Source organism: Taurulus bubalis, assembly GCF_910589615.1.
Source record: "Taurulus bubalis genome assembly, chromosome: 7".
Taxonomy (NCBI): domain Eukaryota; kingdom Metazoa; phylum Chordata; class Actinopteri; order Perciformes; family Cottidae; genus Taurulus; species Taurulus bubalis.
In genome coordinates, this window is record NC_136595.1 from 19,953,764 (window position 1) to 19,975,864 (window position 22,101).

General features: G+C 41.5%; 1 protein-coding gene across 1 annotated transcript in view; it reads right to left on the bottom strand.

Moving 5' to 3' along the window:
* Nucleotides 1-297: 297 nt before the first annotated feature.
* xpr1a (xenotropic and polytropic retrovirus receptor 1a) overlaps nucleotides 298-22,101 on the bottom strand; it is a gene marked incomplete at both ends in the record, with an annotated part of 60,960 nt that continues 39,156 nt past the window's right edge. The window contains 13 exons of the mRNA XM_079220414.1: nucleotides 298-355; nucleotides 778-1,002; nucleotides 1,164-1,303; nucleotides 1,376-1,542; nucleotides 6,757-6,957; nucleotides 7,967-8,135; nucleotides 10,297-10,476; nucleotides 10,843-11,030; nucleotides 11,256-11,337; nucleotides 12,214-12,297; nucleotides 12,382-12,531; nucleotides 12,714-12,934; nucleotides 17,500-17,601. Of these exons, the coding sequence (XP_079076540.1) occupies nucleotides 298-355; nucleotides 778-1,002; nucleotides 1,164-1,303; nucleotides 1,376-1,542; nucleotides 6,757-6,957; nucleotides 7,967-8,135; nucleotides 10,297-10,476; nucleotides 10,843-11,030; nucleotides 11,256-11,337; nucleotides 12,214-12,297; nucleotides 12,382-12,531; nucleotides 12,714-12,934; nucleotides 17,500-17,601 (1,967 nt within the window). The remainder of the gene's footprint in view (nucleotides 356-777; nucleotides 1,003-1,163; nucleotides 1,304-1,375; nucleotides 1,543-6,756; nucleotides 6,958-7,966; nucleotides 8,136-10,296; nucleotides 10,477-10,842; nucleotides 11,031-11,255; nucleotides 11,338-12,213; nucleotides 12,298-12,381; nucleotides 12,532-12,713; nucleotides 12,935-17,499; nucleotides 17,602-22,101) is intronic.

Consider the following 22,101-nt stretch of genomic DNA (forward strand, 5'->3'; position numbering starts at 1 on the left):
TTGTAGCTATTAAACTATGTTTGTGCTTCATCAGCAGATTTATTTTTTTGTGTGTTTCTGCATTAAAGTGTGTATTGAGTGTGTTTGTCTATACTTATAAAGACCAAACATACTCACAGGGATGTAAATATGAGGTAAATTGTCCAAAGTGAGGGCCGCATGAGGTCCTCAATGCTTTAAAGGTTCAGACTGAGGGTCACTACTCTGTTATCACTATAAGGGAGAAGGGTTGTGTGTTAGTGAATGAGGTCCTTATAAGTATAGAATGTGTGCGTTTGTGTGTGTGCCGCTGTGAGCTCAGCTGAAGGCCTCGTCATCCGTGTCTTCAATTAGCACCTTGGTGTCCTTTTTTGATCTAGAGGAGGATTGAAAATATGATCTTACTATTGTGTTTAATTTCATGTAATCATTTCAACAGATAGGTTATTTGATGTTTTACAGAAAAATGTACACAACTGGACAACAATGGCAACTGCATCATTTAATCTCTGACAACGTCTGATATATTGTATTTTATAAAATAAACAGTAAATAGTATAATGTTGTCCGAAAATTAAACTGGTTCAAAAATATTTTGTAGCCTCTCGTATCTAGTCATCATAATGTGACACAGCGACAAAGATGAGAAATGTAGAATCTCTTCAAGCTATTTGTTTAATATCAGTAGATTTCTTTGTCTACAGTCATTTGTACATTTTTACCTCCTTATGAATCAAACTTAAAATAAATATGTACGTATGTACTGTATGGGCCTGATATGTTCATGTTGTTTCTTACTGTGAGGAGGACAGCAGGGGGCGCCGGAGAGACAGGCTGTAGGACCTCTTCCAGGTCTTCTTGCCTGAACGGTTCCGGACGCCGTCGTCCTGGTCCATCATCTGCTCAAGCAGCGTCTGGTCATCAGCGTTGAGTGGCGCCACGGAGATATCCCTCACGGCACGAAACTCACCACAGTTATTCAGGTGCTCGTTCTCCAGACGGAAGAAGTTCCACACAAAACGCCTGCAGGGAGAGAAGTTGAGTCAGAGGACGAACCTGACGCGAAGGGGAAACTGTATTAGAAATGAGTGTGTGGGCCTGATGGGGATGAGGGGGTTGGAAGGGCCCATGTGTGACTTCAGGTGTGTGTATGGAATAACATTTGTCATGTAATGGAGACCCACCTGAAGACCTCAAGGGGAGCCAGCACGGTGGCAACAATGTCGCCCACAGAGTGGATCTTGGTCGTCGTGGACAGGGTGATCTGGATCGTCCAGGCGAAACGCAGGACCACATCTTCTATGATGGCACAATAGTAGTAGGCCTGGACGCGGGGGAGGCAGGATTAGCTGTGTGTGTGTATCTGTGTGTGTCATTTAACATTATCAGACTCTACCTTGTGTGGGTAAACTATTTCTTCTCTGAGGAAGGTGTTTTCTCCGGCTCCGCGGTCAAAGAGACCCCAGTCCATGCGCAGATCCCAGATCAGCGTGTACAGGGAGCTGATAGTGGAGAATACGATCAGCAGGTAGAAGAACATGTCGGCGTCTGCGTGTCCTTGCTCTGAAATAAACACACAAACACGAGTGACTGTAGATAACACAATGTAAAGATTTGGTACAAAAGAAACTATCTTTTTAAATAAAAGGTTGACAGACTCTACCACCACGTGAGTACATTCTGCAATCAATACGTTGACCACTAGAGGGAGCCCTCCTGCCAGGAATACACTAGCAAATGATTAATAGCCCTATTAAGTTCAGAGTTTAATTTCCACTCATACATCCTAAAATGTTCCCCCTAATGGAAAATGACCAAACATCAAATCACACTCTGTTAGCTCGCTGCACCACTAATACCTCTTCAGAGGACAGTTAGATACACTAACTGAACTCGTGATGATTTGACTTTTACAGAGTTACAGCATGAGGATGTATTCTTCTGAGGTAAGGCCATTTTGTATTAAAATGTGCATCTATTGTACGGCATGTGCACATATATGTGCTGTGAAAGCACAGAGAAGAATAAATGTCAGCTAAATCTTTCTGTCTCACACAGCGTGTCTCACTTCTAATATCAAAGTCAAGACTCAGCACTTTATAGGCTGAGAAAATGTTATACTTCTCAAAAGGGCAAGAACCTACATGTACTTACTTTTTTCACTACAGCTGCAACTGTTAAGTTATTGATTAATATTTACATAATCAATTACAAGTCTGCTGGTTCCAAGATAGAGTCATTTCATTAAACTGTTCAATCTTGCATCACGTTTGCTGCGCTTCCTCATAAACAGGTTTAATAATTTGTTGACAAAATACTACAGTGGCAGACAGTACATGTTGGCTGTCATGACGATTATTATCATTATTTGTTGACCTGCCCACAGCTGATGAGTATTTAACGGCCTCTAAGCTAGTTTACAGTTGTTTGATGCCCTGTATAATGTCAGAGCGTGATTAGCCGCGCTCAGCAGTCTGTGTGTGTCTCCAGGATGTGATTTGCTTGTTCCTCAGTGGGGTTGATACATGAATCAGCACCCAGTGGCCTCACACAGCGACTCACACAGACAGACGCAGTAGCCACCAGACAGAGACCAGGCTCGTTCCCATTTGTCAAAGTCACTGCCTCTTCCTGCTATCAGCCAAAGAGACGCCAGGGAGCAGAGTGGGGACATTTCTAACGGAGAGTAACGGCTGTGCTGTTCTGTTAACTGCTGCTCCCATTGTGCGGTTTGCTTCTCCAGCTGAGCGATGGGATGGAAGACAGTCCCTACGGCCACACTGAGATTTCCCAGCCGTAGATTATACTCAGTCCAGGACAATAGACTCTTGTCACTGGAGAATGTCCACTGATGTGAGTTTCTCAGCTTGTAAAGAGTGCAAGTATTTAACCCTTCAGTTTCTGTTAAGGCTGATGTGTTTTCCACCAGGCTGGTGAGCCACTGGACCATTAAAAGGTTAAGCATCGTGAGATGGACATTGATTGGCTGCTCAGTGAGGGCTAACTGTGGTTACTAGACACACACTTGCTGTGGTTGTCCACAGGCCCTCATGAGGGTAAACACTGCTAAAGGCAGAGCACCTCGGCAGACTCATTTTATGAAACAGGCGCAGTTCCTATTGATGTAAAAAGGTTCACACCAGGAACAATCAGTCCTTGCTATTAATTAAGTAATTTCTCATCTGTTGACATGGTCACCGGGTCCATCAACAAGATAATTAAGAATCCTGCAACTAGAGACCACTCAACAGACCTCATCCAACCAAATGAATTTCAGAAATCTCCAATCATAGAATTTCCTCTTTGAAATGTTTCGAGATATTGGGTCTCACACAAGAACCACTCGTACGAATACATTTGTTTTTATGTAGAACGTACAAGTGATTTACAATAGTTTTGGGTCCAAATTAATTTGTACACAGATTATCTCCGCAGGGGAAAAAAACAATCGATTTAAAAACCATTAATCTGAATGAATTTAGATGGAGGGACCATATTTTCTAGTTGTATCGGGTCCTTTAACACCACCGCTGGGTTTACACGGATACAGGCTATTGACCGGGGAAGTTCTTTTTTCACTCATTTTGGGGACATTTTGTGAATAAAACTGAGTGAGCAGAACAGGTCGCCTTATATTGTAATAACGCACCTCCTCATGAACAGGTGGCGTTCACCAGGGTGAAACATGTATGTACGACAAGTTGGTGCAGTTAAAAGAATCAGCTCGTATGAGCAAACCTCACAGGGAAAATTAAAAGAGTTTTGGGAGAATACAGTGTGCTGCATAGGGCAGCTTGGCTTTAGTAGGGGTGAACTAGAGTTCAAGCAGGCAGAGAGAGACATTTTACTCAGAGTTGTGTCTTATCTCCATTGATAACGTGTGTTTCACGGAGGGTGAGGGTGTGTATAAGTGTGTGTGTGTGTGTGTGTGTGTGTGTGTGTGTGCGTGTGTGTGCGTGTGTGTGCGTGTGCTGCAATTTCTCTCCAGATAATGAATGAGGGGTCAGAACATGAAATTAAGTTATAAAAGCTGTCAGCTCTGGGCTCATCTTTATTCCAGCAGAGTCCAGCAGACATGTGTTCAGCCCTGGGCTGGTAATTACACTCTCCTCTCCTCTCCATCCATTTCCTATCATTATTCATGTTTCGATATCTATAAATCTGTGAATAATCATCCCTTTAATGTTGATCTTTATCACAACTCTCTGGTATTTTCTTGTTTTTTCCTGTTATTTCTTTCTTCTCTCCATCTAACCTTTCATTTTACCTCCCCCGCTATGCTCTATCAGCTCTAAATGTTCTGATCCTTCACTGAAGCTTGACTCAATTTATTTCCCCCTCACCCTCATGGTCAGCCTCTCACAGTGACCAGCAGGACTAATGTTCCTCTTTGGTCCCGGTTATTTTAGCTGCTTTTGGGAGTTTTAATGTTGATGCCACAAACAGAGGGATATCTTTTTTAAACTTGTGTACAAACACCTTTGCATTTCTTCTCATTCATGAGAGTGTTTATTTCCCCCACCAAACAACACTTCTCTCTGTCTATCAGAGGCTTTTTGCTATTTTTGCCCACCATGCAACATTATGTTCTCCTCCCTTTGCTTGTTCATGAGATAAATCCCACAGGTTTAAATTAGCATTAGGCCTGTAACTCCCCTGCATCTAAAACAGCAATAAGTCTCAAGCCAATGTACATAATACCGAGCCTGTATTGATCCTGAGCAAAGTATCTGCTTTATTATCAGGCCTCACACAGTATTTTACAGAGTTTGGGGATTCTGACTTAACCAGGAAATCCTCTATCACCTCTGAGCATCTGCTGAGATTAAGAGTTTCATGACAGTCCAACCACATCTTCACAGCAGTGAACTGAACGTTTCTCTGAGGGGAGAAATCTACTTCGTTCACTGCAACACATAAAAAAATGATTTACGCTTGAATCCCACATTGACACAACACAGCCCAAAAACATTTCTATCGAAAAACTAGTTTGCCACATATACAGGGGAGACTGTACCTCATCATTTTACAGATATGGATTAGTAAATGGAATAACTCAACACTGAATACCACTCAGTCCTGTAGAATCTAAAGAGAAGCCCATGATTTATATGTTGCATTTAAGGTTTCAGTATTTTGCCTTCCTGGAACTAAGTGTGTGCAGTTCCAGTAAGGAGTGAGGTGGTGAGGTCACACAGAAACTATCCGAGTTGTGATCAGGTTAGCGATGAAGGTGACACTTCCACAGACAGACAGTGGGAACTCTGCCAGATAGTGACTGACACTCCAACCACCTTTTACAGCTGGACCCAGCCGTGTGAACACGACTCCACCCTGATGTCTGCTCTGGCAGATGCTGCGTAATGCAGGAAGACTGAGAATCATCTGTTCTGCCCAAGGCTACAGCAGTATGATTTTGTCATACCTGTACTTTGCACTTGTATTGCTTCAGAGGCGGTTTACTCATAATTTAAATATTTGGATGCAGGATATTCTGACATTGGTGCCCATATTTGTTCATCAAGGGCTTTAAAATTGACCAGAATAATAATTTTTCCAGCAGATACATCAAATGTCTCCACAACCGGCAATTTCCTCAGCCATCCATTCACTACCCATCAGTGTAAGGGTTCCCACCCTTCTCCTTCGCTTAACCAGTGATTGGTCTCAGCCTCCATCATCGTGCTGGATGAAAGACGGCTTCATAGAGAATAACACATGAAGAGAGGCCATTAGTCTACAGGCTTCAGACCAGAGGAGGAAGGAGGATATGGTTTAATGGACGGCTCTCCTACTGAGCTGCAAGAAAAGAAGAAAAAAAGGTCTGTCTGTCTGTCTCTGTCTCTTCCTGATTCATTCAATATCAGATCACTGGCGGTCAGCTTAGGAAGCAAGCGTATTGATTTGAATTGATATCGTAAAAGAATAAAGTCAAGCTGGGAAATAACATTTAGCGGTTTGAAAGGTTGAAGATGGAGTTTCATAGCTGGCATTTTGCTGGCAAATAAATATATAAACTGGCATCTGAGACAAGTTTAAATATACGAGGGGCAAAAAAAAAGTGCTTTCAAACGAGCTGCGAGGACAAATATCTGTGATGGAAAAGCTGAAATACAAACGATGCATACTGAAGGCACGCTTTTATTGCCTGGGTGCTGCATCTTTGAACATGAACTCCTTTGTGATATGGCTTCTGAATCTGAATAATTGCAGGCTAATTGTGAAGCTGTTGGAGGGAGAGAGTGATTTGACTTTTAATGGTAACCACTCTCTCTTTTTGCCTTTCAATCTCGTTTCTGGTAGATATGAAATGAGGAGTATGTTTCTTTCTTTTTCTATTTTTCTATTGAGCTATTTCTCCTTTCCTCTGGTCTGTCTCTTCTTTCTCTCTGGCCTCATGCCCACATATTGAATGCCATATTATAAGAGCAGAACCTTGTTTATCTGTGGCGTTGGACAAACCTTTCCCATTTCCATTATAAAGCTCTAGGCACTGACAAGGAGCCAAGGCCAACTTCTAGCATTTGCACTCAAGGTCACCTCTGCTTTCTCAGCACACACAACTCAATTCAAAAGCTCAAAAAGCCTGTGTGTTGTTGACACGCTTCTGTTACAGCAATCCACAAATACTGCTGCTCTTCTGAACTAAAAATTTACTGCATTGTTATTCACTGAAGATGCATGTTTACTCAGCTCAGATCAAACCTCCTACCTGGGGTACATGAAACACAAAATAGATATTTCAGTGGAGATATAATTGTGTGTCCTGGGTCCTACCTCTGTGTGTGGCATAGAGCGCGGCAAAGGTGACGACAAAGAAGGTGGTAGAATATTTCCCAGCATTCACCAGGTGAGGGAAGGCCCTCTTGGTGTCGCGGTATCGCCTCAGGCATTGAATGAAGCGGAACCAGGCGGGCAGACACTGGATGATGGCACGCAGACCGTAGGAGTAGCTGTGGCATACGTGGTCGTCAGGGTCTAGAAAAGAATAAAACAGTAGTTAGTCCTCTCCACTTTCCACTTCTCACAGGGAGGCTCATTATTATGAGAGTCACATGGCGACCTCTGTGTGACCAAACATTTCCGATCCATTAGCTCTGTGTTAATTGGCTGCGTGGAGGCCAACGTGTCACTGTTGGTGGAGTGGACGGACAGCAATTAAAACCTTATTCACATCGTATTTCCTGACAGGGCAACTCAACTGTCTGGCACCCTGTCAACCTTCAGAACCAAATGGTTTGGGTCTTAATAATGATGCGATATATGATGAAGAACAAACAAAATAAAAGGTGTGCATATATTTGAATACCTATAGCATCATTCTATTGTTTAGTGCATTCAAGGATTTTCTTTGTGTTTAAGTTTTGCAGTTTACTGTTTTTAGGTGTTCCTATTATCCATACGCCTCATCAATGTATATCTGCTTCAGTTAGAATATTTTCCTTATACTTTCCCAGAGAGCAATACACTCCTCAGAACAGGAAATGAACTCTACTCTTAGTTGACTGAGGCTGCTGCCTATTTTTTGAGGGATGTTGGGGAAACGGTGGGTCTAGAAAGAGGAATTTTCTCTTTGATGATTATGGACTGATACCAACAAAAACAGGGCCTTCTCAGCTGCTGCACCCCCTCTCTGGAACGCCTTCCCCATCCACATCCGTCAGGCTCCCACCCTATCATCATTCAAACACGCCTTCACCTGCTAACCCCTGCTCCCTACCCTTCACCTGCTAACCCCTGCTCCCTACCGTCACCTGCTAAGCCCTTCTTTTTTTGGCGGGGGGGATTGTTTGTTTTGTTTGCTCCATTATCTTTCTATTTATGTTGTTGTTTTGTTCCGTTTGTCTCTGTCCTATGTAAAGCGTCTTTAAGCATTTTGAAAAGCGCTATATAAAGTATTATTATTATTATTATTATTATTATCTGTTCACAGACAGGGGCACAGAGAACATACAGTTTAATTTCTGAACACAGATGTATGTCTCACCTTTAAACGTGGGAAGCAGGCCCTTGCTGTTGCTCCACTGCAGCTCAAAGATGTAATAGCAGATGAGATACTCCAGGTCCATCAGAACAACCACCAAAGAGTTGAGCTGATCAGCCAGCCAGAAGTCTGCAAACTCCACCCGGTGAAACGGTGCTGTGACCACGCGGAACTGGAAACAACAACAGAGAAAAGAGGGCAGGCGATAAAGTTAAGCTGCTATTTTTTTAATAATATTCATTCTAGTCTCATTTAGCTCAAAGTGCATTGAAACATTCATTGATATAAACCGAGACGAGTGTATCAAAGCATCTAAGAAAAACATGCATTCCTCATTTATGAAAAAATGTTTGGTGCCGTTCAGTAAACACCTTGGCTGACCTCGCTGCTACAGTGAGTTCTGATTGTGTGTATGTGCTTTCAACACGGGGACTGAATTAGTCAACAATTAGTGAGTGTAAAAGAAGTGCAAAGCAGGGAACAACCTCTATTAATGATCTGCAACACATGAAGGGATCATACCTTATCAGCACTCCACAGGACAACCTAGTGAGCCCCGCTTTGTGTCTGTGTGCACCTATCTGTTCATTTGTGTGTCACGCTTCACTAGTGTACAACACAAACGCATGATGTGGCTGGCAGTGATTTGTGGCATGAGTTGGATTCTATGGGCATGTTATTTGGGATACGTTCTTTTGGCAGGAGCTCAGTTATTGACCGCGCTTTGTAAAAATCCAACGCTGCTCGACTCTTTCCATTTACCCCCTAGGCCACTTCTGACATTCAGGAGCAACTGTATGCTTCTCACCATGAACACTTTCAGACAAACACACACTCTCCTTCCACTGAAAATGTCAAAGAATATAGATCTTTTTCTTTACACATATCAGCTCATTCCATATTTTTCTTAACCTGTCAATCAAAGTCTGTATTGATCGAGTGGCCATCTCACCAATATCCGCTCTATCCATGTGGATGTCTCAAGGCTAAACCCTCTGCAGTGGTTAGGTTTTCATTTCTTGAGCAAACACTAGTAGATCTGCAGTTTGTCCTTTAATGAAATATTTGTCCTTTGTCCAGGGTTTATTGTCAGACGGAATTAGCACATCTGGCATGGAACCATTGTATAGCACTGCTCGAAAAAACAACAGATTCTTTTTTTTACAAGAAAACTACAATTTCTCCTGAAACATCCTTAATCACTTATTGTGTATTCTAGGAGGCAACATGTCTGACAACCATGAAAAAACGCTCATATCAGCTCTAATACTGCATAAGTTGTTGTAATTACTGAGTGAGGACCAATCAAGACTGAGGCTGATTATGGAGCCACATCAGGGGAGGAGAGCTGAGGGAGTACTGCTGAGGACTGTGGGGAGCTGTGAAAGAAAGGACAAAAATATGAGGAGGGGGTATGCTGCTGTTGCTCCTAGGGAGTAGTAGGGAGGGAGGAGGAGGGCCAGAGGAGTTCAGGGCATCAGCATACTGATAGATCTATGCCTATAATGATTGCACAGTCACAACCCTCCACCTCCCCTGGGACGAGGCTGCATTCTATTATCCCTCAAACCCTCTGCCCTCTGTCTCGCTACATCCCCCTCTAGACACACGCGCGCACACACACACACACACACACCACTCACTCCTGTAGCTTTGCTCAGACAAAGAACAGTGTCACATAGGAGGGTTTTGTAAACATGAAGCTTGAGATAGATATCTACATGCATTCATTGTCTGGAATAGAGACACATACGTGCACGCACGCGCACGCACACGCACACACACACACACACACACACACACACACACACACACACACACACACACACAGTTTTCTGTCATTGTATTTTGGGGGTTTAAAGGGATTTTGGTTAATGTTAGAGTCAAATATCTGGTTAAAGTCAGGGTTAACATTTTGTTTTGTTGGTTTGTCCTAAAGTATACGTTTTGCAATTTTATGTACATGCATATAGATAGCAACCATTGTCTTTAATACAAATTACTACATATTCCCCATTAAACCTGGCTCCTGCACTCTGTGCTGCAATTCAAGTTTATTCTGTGTCAATACCATATTCAATCTTCAGCCAATATACGCCAGTGTCTCATATTGTCTCATCTTGTTCGCATTTGGTTCATTTTATTATGCTCTACAGCGTTACTCACGGCTGGCTCACAATTGCCAACATTTGTCTTTGTGTATCGATGAACCTTAACTAGCTCAGATTTTCAGACGCTCCGAGTGAGTATGATTGGTGGCACCGAAGTTCAACTTGTAATTCTTTCAAACTAAAATAGCATGGGAGTAAAAGAGAATAAATTAGTAGACTGACCAGCAGCTTGAGGAGCCAGAATCGTGATTTGTAGTAGCCGGTCTTAAAGGGGTTGAGGAGGAAGAGCAACATGAAGCCATAAAGGATTAGCGGATTGATCTGCATGGGGAGGTAGGTGTACTCCGAGTAGAGACATGAGAGGATGCTGAGACACCACAACACGCCCAGGAAACCAGCAATCTGCAGCACACAGGGTAGAAACAGAAGTGAATGGCATTAAAAGAAAGCATTTTTTACACATATTCTAAATTAACAAGGCAATTTGAATAATTCTGTGTAAATTATATTGTGTTTTGTTACTCCATTGTATAAATAAAACCCTGTGGAAATTAGATATGTACTGATTCTGCTGAATGAAATAAATAGTAATGTATTCCTTGAATTTGGATTACCCTGATGACTCAACAACCCCATTCATTCCTATTGCATATTTAAACAAAATGCATGACCACTCATTCAATCTGAAAACAAAGTTGGAGAGAAAAAGAAAATGTTCTCTCATTCAGTAATATAAATAGTTGTTTCCATTTATTTCCCCATTCTGACCTCAAACAGGTGTTGGTGTGAGAGGTTGTTTCGGGGGTTGATCTCGAAGATGAGCACATGGTTAACTCCGGCCTGCCTCCATCCGTAAGTGTTGATGCCCAACAGGAAAAGGAACTGGATCAACAGGAAACCGCCTCGATATATCCGCACCAGTGGCCACACATTCTCCAAGCGGATAAATACAGCGCCTGATAAAACCACAGTGGATTTTTTGCTTTTTAAAAGATAAAGTATAAAACCCTTTATTGTCTGTTTGATAACACATCTAAAGGAAAACAACAATAAAAACCTGTCACTCAGGCTCCTTTTTTGTCTCAAACCATCTTCCAAAACTGCCAGTTATCTTACAGTGACACGTTACAAATTGTGCAGGAAATGAAAAATTCATGAATCTGGATGTTAATGTGACTTACCGGTAAGAACAAAGGCGATGGCGAGAATGATAAAGAAGCCGCAGTAGAGTCCCACACGAAAGGTTGTCCAAGCCAAAGCAGGCTGAACCAGGCAGACAGGAATACAGAAAGAAACATAATTAATAAGACAGATAACTACCATATTATACATATTAACAAGCTCACAGATAGATAGAGATTCCAATCATTTTTTATGTAACTACAACTTTTGAATTGAATGGGTCTCCATAAAAAGCTCTGACTACTTTAATGTGTTTAATATATTTGTTATACACATGCCTGCAACGGAAATTGAGTGATCAATAGTCGCATAGCACAATTCAAGTCGGACATGACAGTAATTAATGCATTAATAACAGTTGATATAACATAGGGGGGTAAAGTGCCACTAGCCTCGATTATTCCTGAAAGATATCCTGTTCAACAATGGAAAGGCACTTATAAAATCAATACTAAAGGCTCTCATGGTTTCTCTCGCGTCGTCTCTTCCCATCTTCCTCCCTCTCAATTTCTTCCATAATGAACCTCTCACCTTTTGTTTTTAATCTTTAGTCACCACCAGCAAAATCAACCATCTTAAAACCAACATTACAGTAAGATGAATGCAAAAATTATTCTCGCTGAGATATTCTGAGGCACGGACACCACATTTGTATTCGGGTAATTTAACACTGTAGCGTGAGGGGGGGTGACTTGTGAAACTGAAAATATGACACACATTTATTTTGTCTTTATGGTCTAGTAATTCCATTTAAATTAAAGTAATCTCTGCCTACTTTGAAAATAAATCAAATGACAAAAAACTAAAAGAGAAAAAAATGGTTGATATGATTGAACTTTTCTGCATTTTTAAGAGAACATTAATTTGCTTGAGAAGTTACAAGTCCAAAAGTTTGTGAGGCACAAATGAGGCTCATATCACTCAGTGATCTCTAGTGTAACCAGCTGTGCTTCTGACCTGAGCCGCCCCCAGTGGAGGAACTCTCAACCTCTTCATGGCCTTCTGGCGATCTCCTCCCTCCAGCTCTGTGGTGACGATGGCCTACACACACACAAACAACAAACAATGATTTTATTGTTGTATTATAGCGTGTATGTGTGTGTTTGTCTGTATGCGAGCAGGCACCTCTGTCTCCGAGATAAGCTGTGTGATCTTCTTGCAGGTGTAGAAAGGGGCCACCTCCACTTGAGACACACGCCAGTCGGCCCCGCGGGGAGTATCCAGGATCTTGTCATGTTTCTTCAGGATTTTACGGAAACCAGTGAAGTTCAGGTTCTGTGGACGGCAAGGAGGAAACAATTGTTACAAAATACAGTAGGAAGTGCCAATTCACACATGTATTTTTATGAAAATGTTATTGCTTATAACTCTAAAGATTACATCCTGCTTTATTTATATTTATCGGCCTGGACCAAACCGTGAATGCAAATTGTGTTGTGTGGTAATTGTAATGATACCTGGTAGTTCTGGAGCAGGATGAGGCTGAGGTAGAACTCGCTGAAGGCTAGCTTCAGGTCCTTGATGTTGTGGTGTTTGCAGCGTTCCTCCTGCGACAGGTGGAATATTGTCTTGCGTCTCCGCAGGCCGACCGGGGTGTTGCTCTCGCGCTGAGCGTCCAGTGAAGACTGAAGCTCATTCTGCAGAGTGGCAGAGCGTCTCTGTGCTTCAGCAAGCTTTTCTACAGGTTGGAAGACAAGAACATAATAAAAAAAAGAGGTCTACGTTTTTCTTATGGCTTATTATTGCTTACTATTGTGTTGCTTGTACTGCACCATATTCATGTATTTTTATAATGCATATATCCACTCTTGAAAGTCGTGCAGAAGCACTGAAGCTACTATTTTTACTTTGTAGTTATATTCTATGTAGTCGAACCCAATAACTTTATGTTGAGTCCTGTTCTACTATGAATTGTTGGTTTGGTGAATTAAAGTCAATTTGATGCAATATTATTTCCGAGGGAGGACATTTTTAAGTATAAAGGACATAACAAAAACGAGGGTTATGAATTCAAAGCAAACAAAAAGCATTAATAGGCAGAGTTAATTATTTAAGGCAAACTATTCTTCACATTGCTAAATATTTTTTGGTAATCTAACCATTATGCCTGAAGGAAAGAAGAAAAGAAAACGGTTCAGTTTGGCTGAAGACACTTTTATACACCCTGTCTCTTCTGCTCTCCTGCTGTCTGTTCCAGAAAGCAGAAGCATGGAGACTATTAGGCTGAGCTAAACTGTAAATGCTGCAGAGGGAAGGACCATTATCTGGGTCAGAGATAGGTTAATATAGCCAGAAAGAGAGAGAGAGGGGCGGGGGAGTGAGGGCAGTAACCTGCATTTCATTAACTGCTCTTGCATTTCTACCTACTTTTCCAACAAAGATTAGTCCTCATTCTACATGGCTTCTTTTGTTTTTTTTACCAATCAAAAGTCACACCAGGTTCAGATACATGAAGCCCATATCTTGTATTGCCCCTTTGATCAGTCTCCTCTTCCTTCTATTCGTACAAATAATGCTAAAAGCAGAAATACAGACAGTTTGTCAGTTTTCAGTCACACAGACTAAGACAAGTAGTTTATTTCTAATGAAATCCAAGTCGTCATTTTCCTGCATGCAACATGGCAGGTTTGTGACCAAGAAGAGTCAACTGAGTGTGTGTTGTTGGCAAGCCGATTTTATGCACATACTTCTTGATGTATTTTTAGGTTTGTACTAGTTAAGTATCTTAAGTATGAAGCGAGTGTATTTACTTGTAAGTCATGTCCACTCCTGCTGTGACCTCTGCAAGGTCTTCCAGCTGGTGTGGATACCATTAAATGAACAGACCTGGAGTTGCAATAAGAACACTGATATCCCCTTGCTGTGCTGTTTGTGACAGCAGTCTGATAACACACCAAATCGGATTTGGTTTGAAGCATACTGCCAGCCTAACAGTCTGTGGAGCTGAGGCTCCAATAGCTGCTCGTCTGTCTGAAACTAGCTTGCATCTGGAGTTTTTACCCTAGATAATAGTGATAACTGTCCCATTGCCTTGCATTTAGCAAACATTCCCTATTACTAGTCTCGCAGTAGCACTGGAAAACCTCTCACAATATTTTAATGATAGACATACTTTCCCACTATACAAAACATTGAATTAAGAACACATACAGTCCTTGGTCCTCCCCACAACTCTCCAATGTCATCCACAAACAAGATCTCCATCCAAGGCTAGATCCAGTGGAACCCCTGAGGACTGGTTAACCTTTAGACCACAAAGAAACATCTGCACCAGCATGATTAGGAAGGCTAAATGTAATTATTATCATTCAGCGCACTCTGCACATTTAAAAACAGTATAGCATCTCTTTAAGAAATCCTCAGGGTTTTGATTTGACCACTTCCTCTCCTCTCCATTGTCTCCTCCTTGGATAAAAAATATATTTGATGCTGTCCTCTTCATTGACCTCTCAAAAGCATTTGATAATGTTGATCATAAACTCCTACTCCACAAACTCTATAGGCCAAAGTCTATAGGTCTGGCTGAGGCCACACCTATTGGTTCCACTCATACCTGACAGAGAGAACTCAGTCAAGTCAGTTTACCATCAGAAATGGGTTGCCACATTGATCTATCTAGCATTGATCCATTGCGGTTTACATTATACATATATAACATAATTCTTCCTAATACTCCAATTTGTTGCTGATGATACAATTGTATGTATCATCATGTCTTCAGTCTGCCATTGATGCTTTTCAGTTTCCAATTACACCCGTCTGTCCTTGACTAAGGAGATATTATGTCATGATTCATCAACACTTTAGCTGTGAAACACAGCAAATTACAAATTTTGGACTGATCGTTGTTCTCTGTATCATAGGGTTGGATGGACCTCAGTTAAGAAGAAATAGCAATCTCATGTTGTTACACACCTCTTCTCTCCTTTAAATCTAGTAAATACAGTATGTGATTCAGGAGCTACTTAACCTTACAGATCCCTCATGTTTGTACTCATGTTGGCAGAACTGGTTTCAGGTATATGCACTTTTTAAATGGAACGAACTGCAAACTGCCCTCAAACTGCAGTCCTGCGTTCCCTTTGGTGATTTTAGAGATTTATTATCTGATGTTTTTCATGATTCTTATAACTGTTTTTAATTCCTTTTTGCGGCGGCGGCGTTTCTGTTTTGCTGATTGTGTTATTGTGAATGTTTCCGTTCCCAGGTCTCCTTTGGAAAAAAAAGAGATCTTAATCTAAATAAGATTACCTGATTAAAATAAAGATACAAAAAAAAGATAATAAGCAGCAGTGATGGTGTGGAGGGCTCACTGGTGACTTTCAGGCTTTGTTGCTTCAACATACCCACCCACACATTCTCCAGATATCACACTACCTTCCTCACAGAAATGCTGATCTGACATCTGAATTCACAGTAATCCTTCCACTTGACTCGTACAGTCTGTCACAGCAATGCTTGGATGAACGCATGACAACAGCAGGAGGCGTGAGAAAGTCAAGACCCTGACTGCCTAAGACAAGTAGTTTTAGATTAAATCTGAGGATTGCAGGGGCCCATAACATTCACAACAGAGGACATTGGCTGGACAGTTCATGCGTGTGCTGGTAATGGACTTTAAACAGACAGGTGTTGGTGGATTAGATTTCAACTGGTATGTCTGTAGTGGAGAAGTTTAAAGAGTCTATTCTTCCTCTGCTTTCAACATGAATGGATATTTTATTAAAACGGCAGTCTGCAAAAATGTCTTTTTGGTGTGTGTTTAACCCATCTGGATGAAAGTGTTGTCCAACAGGATGGATTTCCGCGCAATGCAGCAGAATGGCTTTAAGAGGTCAAGGACCCCTTTCAGAGGGAGATTCAGAGGGAAAGAGCTGTGTGGAGGCAAATGTCTTATGTAAAGTCAGCACACGATTTATCCCCATCCATCAGAAGGCTCTCTTTCTCATAACCTATCCAGCTTTTTCAAAACTACTACACACTATACACACACACTTACACACACAGTAACTGGCATCAGATAAAGCTGTGTGTGGAGGATAAACAAAATGCCTGAGAGCAGGAAGGAGACGCTGATGTTTTCATATACAACATTTAACCAACCTCACTGCCCAGGTCTGCTGAAGAGAGACGGTGACTCACCGTCTGTAATACTAATGTGAGGCGACTCTGCTGTCAACAGACTTACACATACACACTGAGAACATCAGAAAGGAACATTGTTTGTTTGGTTGTATTCCTTATTCTGTTTTTATTCATATAGACAGACATTAACATAAAACAAATCTAAACCCTCTGAAAACCTTTGCAACTGTATGTATATTAAAGACAAGTTAACAAAACATACAATACAGCAGCCAATATAAGCCTCTAGCATACAGTATGTCAGTAATGAATGCATGCACTGTTGAGGGTCAAAGTTTTTTCATTTAATCAACCTCCTGCAAACAATATCGGCAATGATTTACAGTATATATCTTATTTATTGATCCTCTTGCCATCCATCTGCCAGTGATGTCTCATCATTATGAGCTGGAACAATCTTTCCTGTCAACCTTGGCCATCACCTGACCTGTAGTTTCACAAACAGCCTCTAGAGGAAGCACTCTCTGTCTTCAGACACCTCCCACGTCCCCCTGAACTGAAGTTTGAGACCAGAAGGCAACCTCCTGGTACCAGAATACCAGATAATATTATAGCTTCCGTCTCATGTTACACAGTACATACTCCCTCGCTCCCTGAAATACACACAGGCAGGCCTGCTCGCTTGAACTCGACAACCACTGGCTACTTCAATCAAATGACCAGATTAGACACAATGTCAGATGGCACAGAAACAGGACGCTTAGAGTAAATGTGCGCATAAATTATGGAAAATAAAATAATGACAAGTGATGGCAACTGAAACCTATAACAGTATTTATATCATGTTTTATACAATATATTACACCTACATTTTACATTTTTTTTAACAACAATAAATTCTGTTAAATTCAAGATGAAATCTAGAATATATTTGCTGATGAAGCATTGTTGCAGAGCAGAATCAATCATAGAATATTCAAAATGATTGTTTCACATTGTTATGGCTTCATTGAGTCAAAGTCAATTAAATAGTTTCTCTGAATACCAGCCCACTAATTACACTTTAACTCAGTTATTTGGTCTGAAACTGCTTTCCTAAATTATCTTTGATTTCACAAACTCAGCATCAGTCATTCATTAACTAAAGTAAACAAATACCTGAATAGAACGTGTTGATTTTCAGGAGCTCCTTCTCGCAGTTCTGGAAAAACCTCTCCTCAAACTTGGCGTAGTATCTCTTCACTGTGTCTTCATCTGTGACTGAAAGGAGACCAAAGAAAGGTAATTAGCTGCTCAGTGACGGGCACACGTATGTAAAATATGTACTGTACTGTTGCACTTTTAGAATCTTGACCCACGGATGGGATTTTTGTTACGTACTCTTTTTTGTGATTCCCATTTATGCTCATGCCTCAAAGCTAATAAGCAGAATACAGTACCAAAGACAAGATAGATCTCTTGATGCTTAACTTATTAATATTATACATCATGTGAAGTGACAATAAGTGAGACAACATATCATTGTTGGGGAGCAAACATCTATATGAAATGCCTTTACCTACAAAACCCGCAATGTCGTTTTTTTTTTTTTAAACAGACAGTAATAAGTTGAGGTGTCCTGTTTCTCTTCTCCTGACAATAAAAAATACATCTGAGTATTTACTGTAGTTTAGTGCAGAATTAAGACCACCGTTCAATATTGAGTGAAAGCCTTTGAAATAACTTCTATGTAGTTATTTTGTGAGTTTAATCGGAAAAGTCATCCTATGTCTGAGTAAATGAGGAGCTTCAGTCTGACGAAACCCTGCATGTCTATTTGAGGACCGGCCAATCCAATCAGCATTGATGCTCCGTCTCAAATAATCCTCTCCCTCATTCACAGCAGACACCTGACAGAGTTTAAAATGTGGCCTTTGGCCTGTTACCTGCCGAGCACACACACGCACACACGATTAATATCCGTCTCATGTTCACATGGATACTTCCGATCACTTTTATTCATAAAATATCAAACAATAATTCATCTGTATGTCTCGCATATTATTTTCATAAACAGTTGACCTTCTTGTCACTCTGACCGGTTGTGTCATTGATATCTAAATGTCAACCAAAAGCATTCATTTCCAAGCAGAATAAAGAGAGATGTGGGTTTTGCTGATGAAGGAGATATAGAGTCAGATCCAATAGTGATACCAGATTGTAAACATTTGCTATTATATAAAGTGAAGCTTGGTACTGGTAGATGCAGAGGTTTTCTATTCAACACAGTAATAAGAAAGAGACGCCCCAGGCAGCAGCCTGTCAATATGCTCGATGCAAACACAAGCATAAGTCTGTGATGAAAAGGTAAAGAAAAATGTACAACAGCAGCTTCAAAGTCCAACAGCTTTACAAGGAAAATAAATGAGAAACTGCCTCCACACCAGCTCTGATAATCAATTATAAGTTAATGAAACTGTGTTCTGCAGGTGAAAACACTCCCTACAGCCTAAAGTAGAAGGACAAATCCAAAGGAGTATAAGGAAAAGTTTATACAGCAGATGAATGAGACCTGATCATAATAAATATCCTTTACTCTAGTATGAGTCATAGTATGAGTTTGTCAAAGTAGTGCTCATTAAACATCCAAAACACGATCATTACAGTAATGACAACTGAAAAAATGGGGCTGCATTATTGTAGTAGTTTGTAAACAAGAACAAACTTCCACTTAGCATCAACAGTGACTTTTTTAGAGAGATAATAAGGGACAGAGCTCTTGTCGTATAAGGATAATGGTACAGATTACGTGGTTACGACAAGAGTTAGTAAAGGAGAGGAAGATAAAAAGATTTTATATACTATCCCACATCATTTAGTGGAAAAAAAGAGGACGAGAATGCAGGATGAGACAAAAGGAGGGGAAAGATGAAGCTACCACAAGGAGGTGAAAGAAATGTTAAGTGACAATAAACAGAGAGACAGAAAAAGAAGCAGATGGTCTCCAATCTGCCTCGCACCTCTACACAATTGCAAAGATCAGCTGCAGTCGCAACACTTCCAGCTCTACAACGACGCAAAGCTCAGCTCAACCTCAGCAGCTGCCAGTTGACGGGCCGACCGGCTGCCTGCTACAGACAAGTGGATGGAGGACTGTTTGGATAGAGGGATGCATGCTTGAATTGCTGACCGATCGGCTGGTTAGCAGGTTAGCAGGATGACTGAGAGCCTGGCCAGTCAGTGTGCCGTGACAGAATGACTAATAGGCCAACATGCTCCTTTAGTGAGACCTGTAGGCAAGCAGCAGACTGAGATGAACTGTAACTCAAAGTAAAAGGTTACACAGCTAATGAACATGTTGTATGAGAGAGCACTGAAGGATGGAGACGCAGAGTAACAGGAGGGGAAAAGATGAGGAGCAGTGAGCTGTGGATCATTTAACACCCAGGGTATATGCTACCTATTCATCAAACAGAGGGTTAAAATGTAATATATCCCAACAATAGTGTCAATTATGGAACAACTTAAAAAGCTTTATCTTAATAAGAAAAAGCTCGTCATAAAAGCCGATAATCCAAACCGTCTTTTTGGACTGAGGACTTTTGTGATTCCGACGGGCAGCAACTGTGGTGTAACATTTAAACCGACTGAACCACCTGATTTCATTTAATCAAGGAAAACACATTTTAACATTCCTTTTTAGAATTGCCCTCCATGTGGAGTTCAGGAAAAAAACATGACAATGTCATTACCTGTAATTTTATAACAGTAAATTATGTTCTTTCACGTGATTTAAAAACCCCCAACAATTTAGTACATTTGCACAGATGAATTTACCTTCGTTTTCGCTTAAAAGCTGACTAACAGCGAGAGTGTAGTGTGTTGGTGGATGAAAGTGTAGATGTAAAGGCACTTTCAGGTAGAGAAGGGGTTATGAAATGGCTATGCACCCTCGTCTCTTTGTTTCCTGCTGACCTTGTGAACTACTGCGAACACATCAGTGGAGGTGTGTGTGTGTGTGTGTGTGTGTGTGTGTGTGTGTGTGTGTGTGTGTGTGTGTGCGTATTTCCACGTTTCAGTACGCACACACATCTCTTTTTGTTACTGCTTTTGTGTGTGTGAGGCGTGTGAAGTGTAAGAACAAAGGCCACAGTCAGAGGCAGTTCATCTTCACAGCTGTGTTTTACTGAGGCTTCACCAACACTCTCCCTGCTAACATCTCTGCTGAAACGACTCTGTTATGTCAGCCATCTCCTGTCCCTTTACATTCAACCAGCATTAACACAAATGAGCATCATCAACATCTTATAATTATGTTGTTTCAACGCTTTACCTGCCTCCTAAGATCTAAATGCAATGAAACCTAATTCCCAAAACATTGTGAATTCATGCAGCTACTACGGCATTTACGGTCTTTTAATTGAATCTATGTTGTCAGTGTTCATGTAGATCTGACAGCTTCTCTTTCAGCGACACAGTATGTGTTCTCATTATCACAAGACTGGGTGGATGACAATATAGATTGCTTTCTAGAGTCCAACAGCGCTCACCAGAGGGATTTGAAGACGGATACAAGTTTGGACTTCATGGGTAATGAGAGCGACAGAATAGAAAAGCTTTAGTATTCTTCTAAATCAGACCTGGGCATTTTACGGCCCGCAGGCCACACCCGGCCTGCGGGCTCTCCCAGTCCGGCCCGCGTGAGGTCAATCAAAAATGATAAATGCACGCCATAAATGCAATACAACGGGACTGCTTTTACTTTGAAGGCGATTTATGTATGTGAGCGCACGCGCTAACGCAGCCTCACCGACAGGCAGTGTTTCCAATTTGGGACTTGCAGACTGACGTGAAAGCACGTATTGTAATGCAGTTTCTGTACTCAGCGAGCAGCGGGTTCTGCTGCGAGCCCCTCCGCCGACCCAAAGCTCTCACAGACGTTACACTCCCAGCTGCAGTCTTCGCGTCCAGATTGAAAATTAATCGCGCATGCGCAAAGCCGCCACTGATCCTGACCTGCAGTCTGAAACACGATGGCAGGGCACTGGATGAGGAGAACTTTCCTCACATGAGGAGGCCTGCTCAGAAGATGTTAGTTCTCTTTGGATCTACCTACACATGAGAACAAACATTTTCAGTGATGAAGTTCAACAAATTTAGATTCAGATGCTCTCTCACTGATGATCACCTGTCAGCTGTCCTTCGCATATCCACCTCAGACATTCAACCAGACTTCAATGCACTTGTTCAAGCCCAACACAGACTGGACTTTTCTCACTGAGTAAGAAAAACTGAACTGAAAAACATCAAAAGCACTTATTGCTTTTGAATGAAGTTAATAAATTGCTGGTTTTTAACACTTGAGTTAAGAGAAAAATCTAACAGTTGAAATGGCCAACAAACAAAACAAGAGAAGACAAGTCCAGAAGACCGCAAACATCACTGTCCAAAACATGAACTTCTATTTCAAGGAGGTTGAACTTCCAATGAATTTTTATTTAAGTTCACTGGAGGAGCAAGTGCGAATCGACTTGAAGGACAGCGAGGCGAGGATCACCCCGACTACATCTAAGGGGAGAGTCCTCCTGGACATCGACGAGGACTGCCTGCAGCATTTCCTGGATTATATCCAACAAACAAACGAAAGAGATCTGCAGAAGGAGATTTCTTGCCTTCGGGCCCAGCTACAAAAAGAGAAACACGGCAAATCTCAATCCCAGACTCAAATCAAGCTGCAGAGGGCTCAGAGGGACCTTGAGCAGGAGCGCTGCAGCAGAAGTA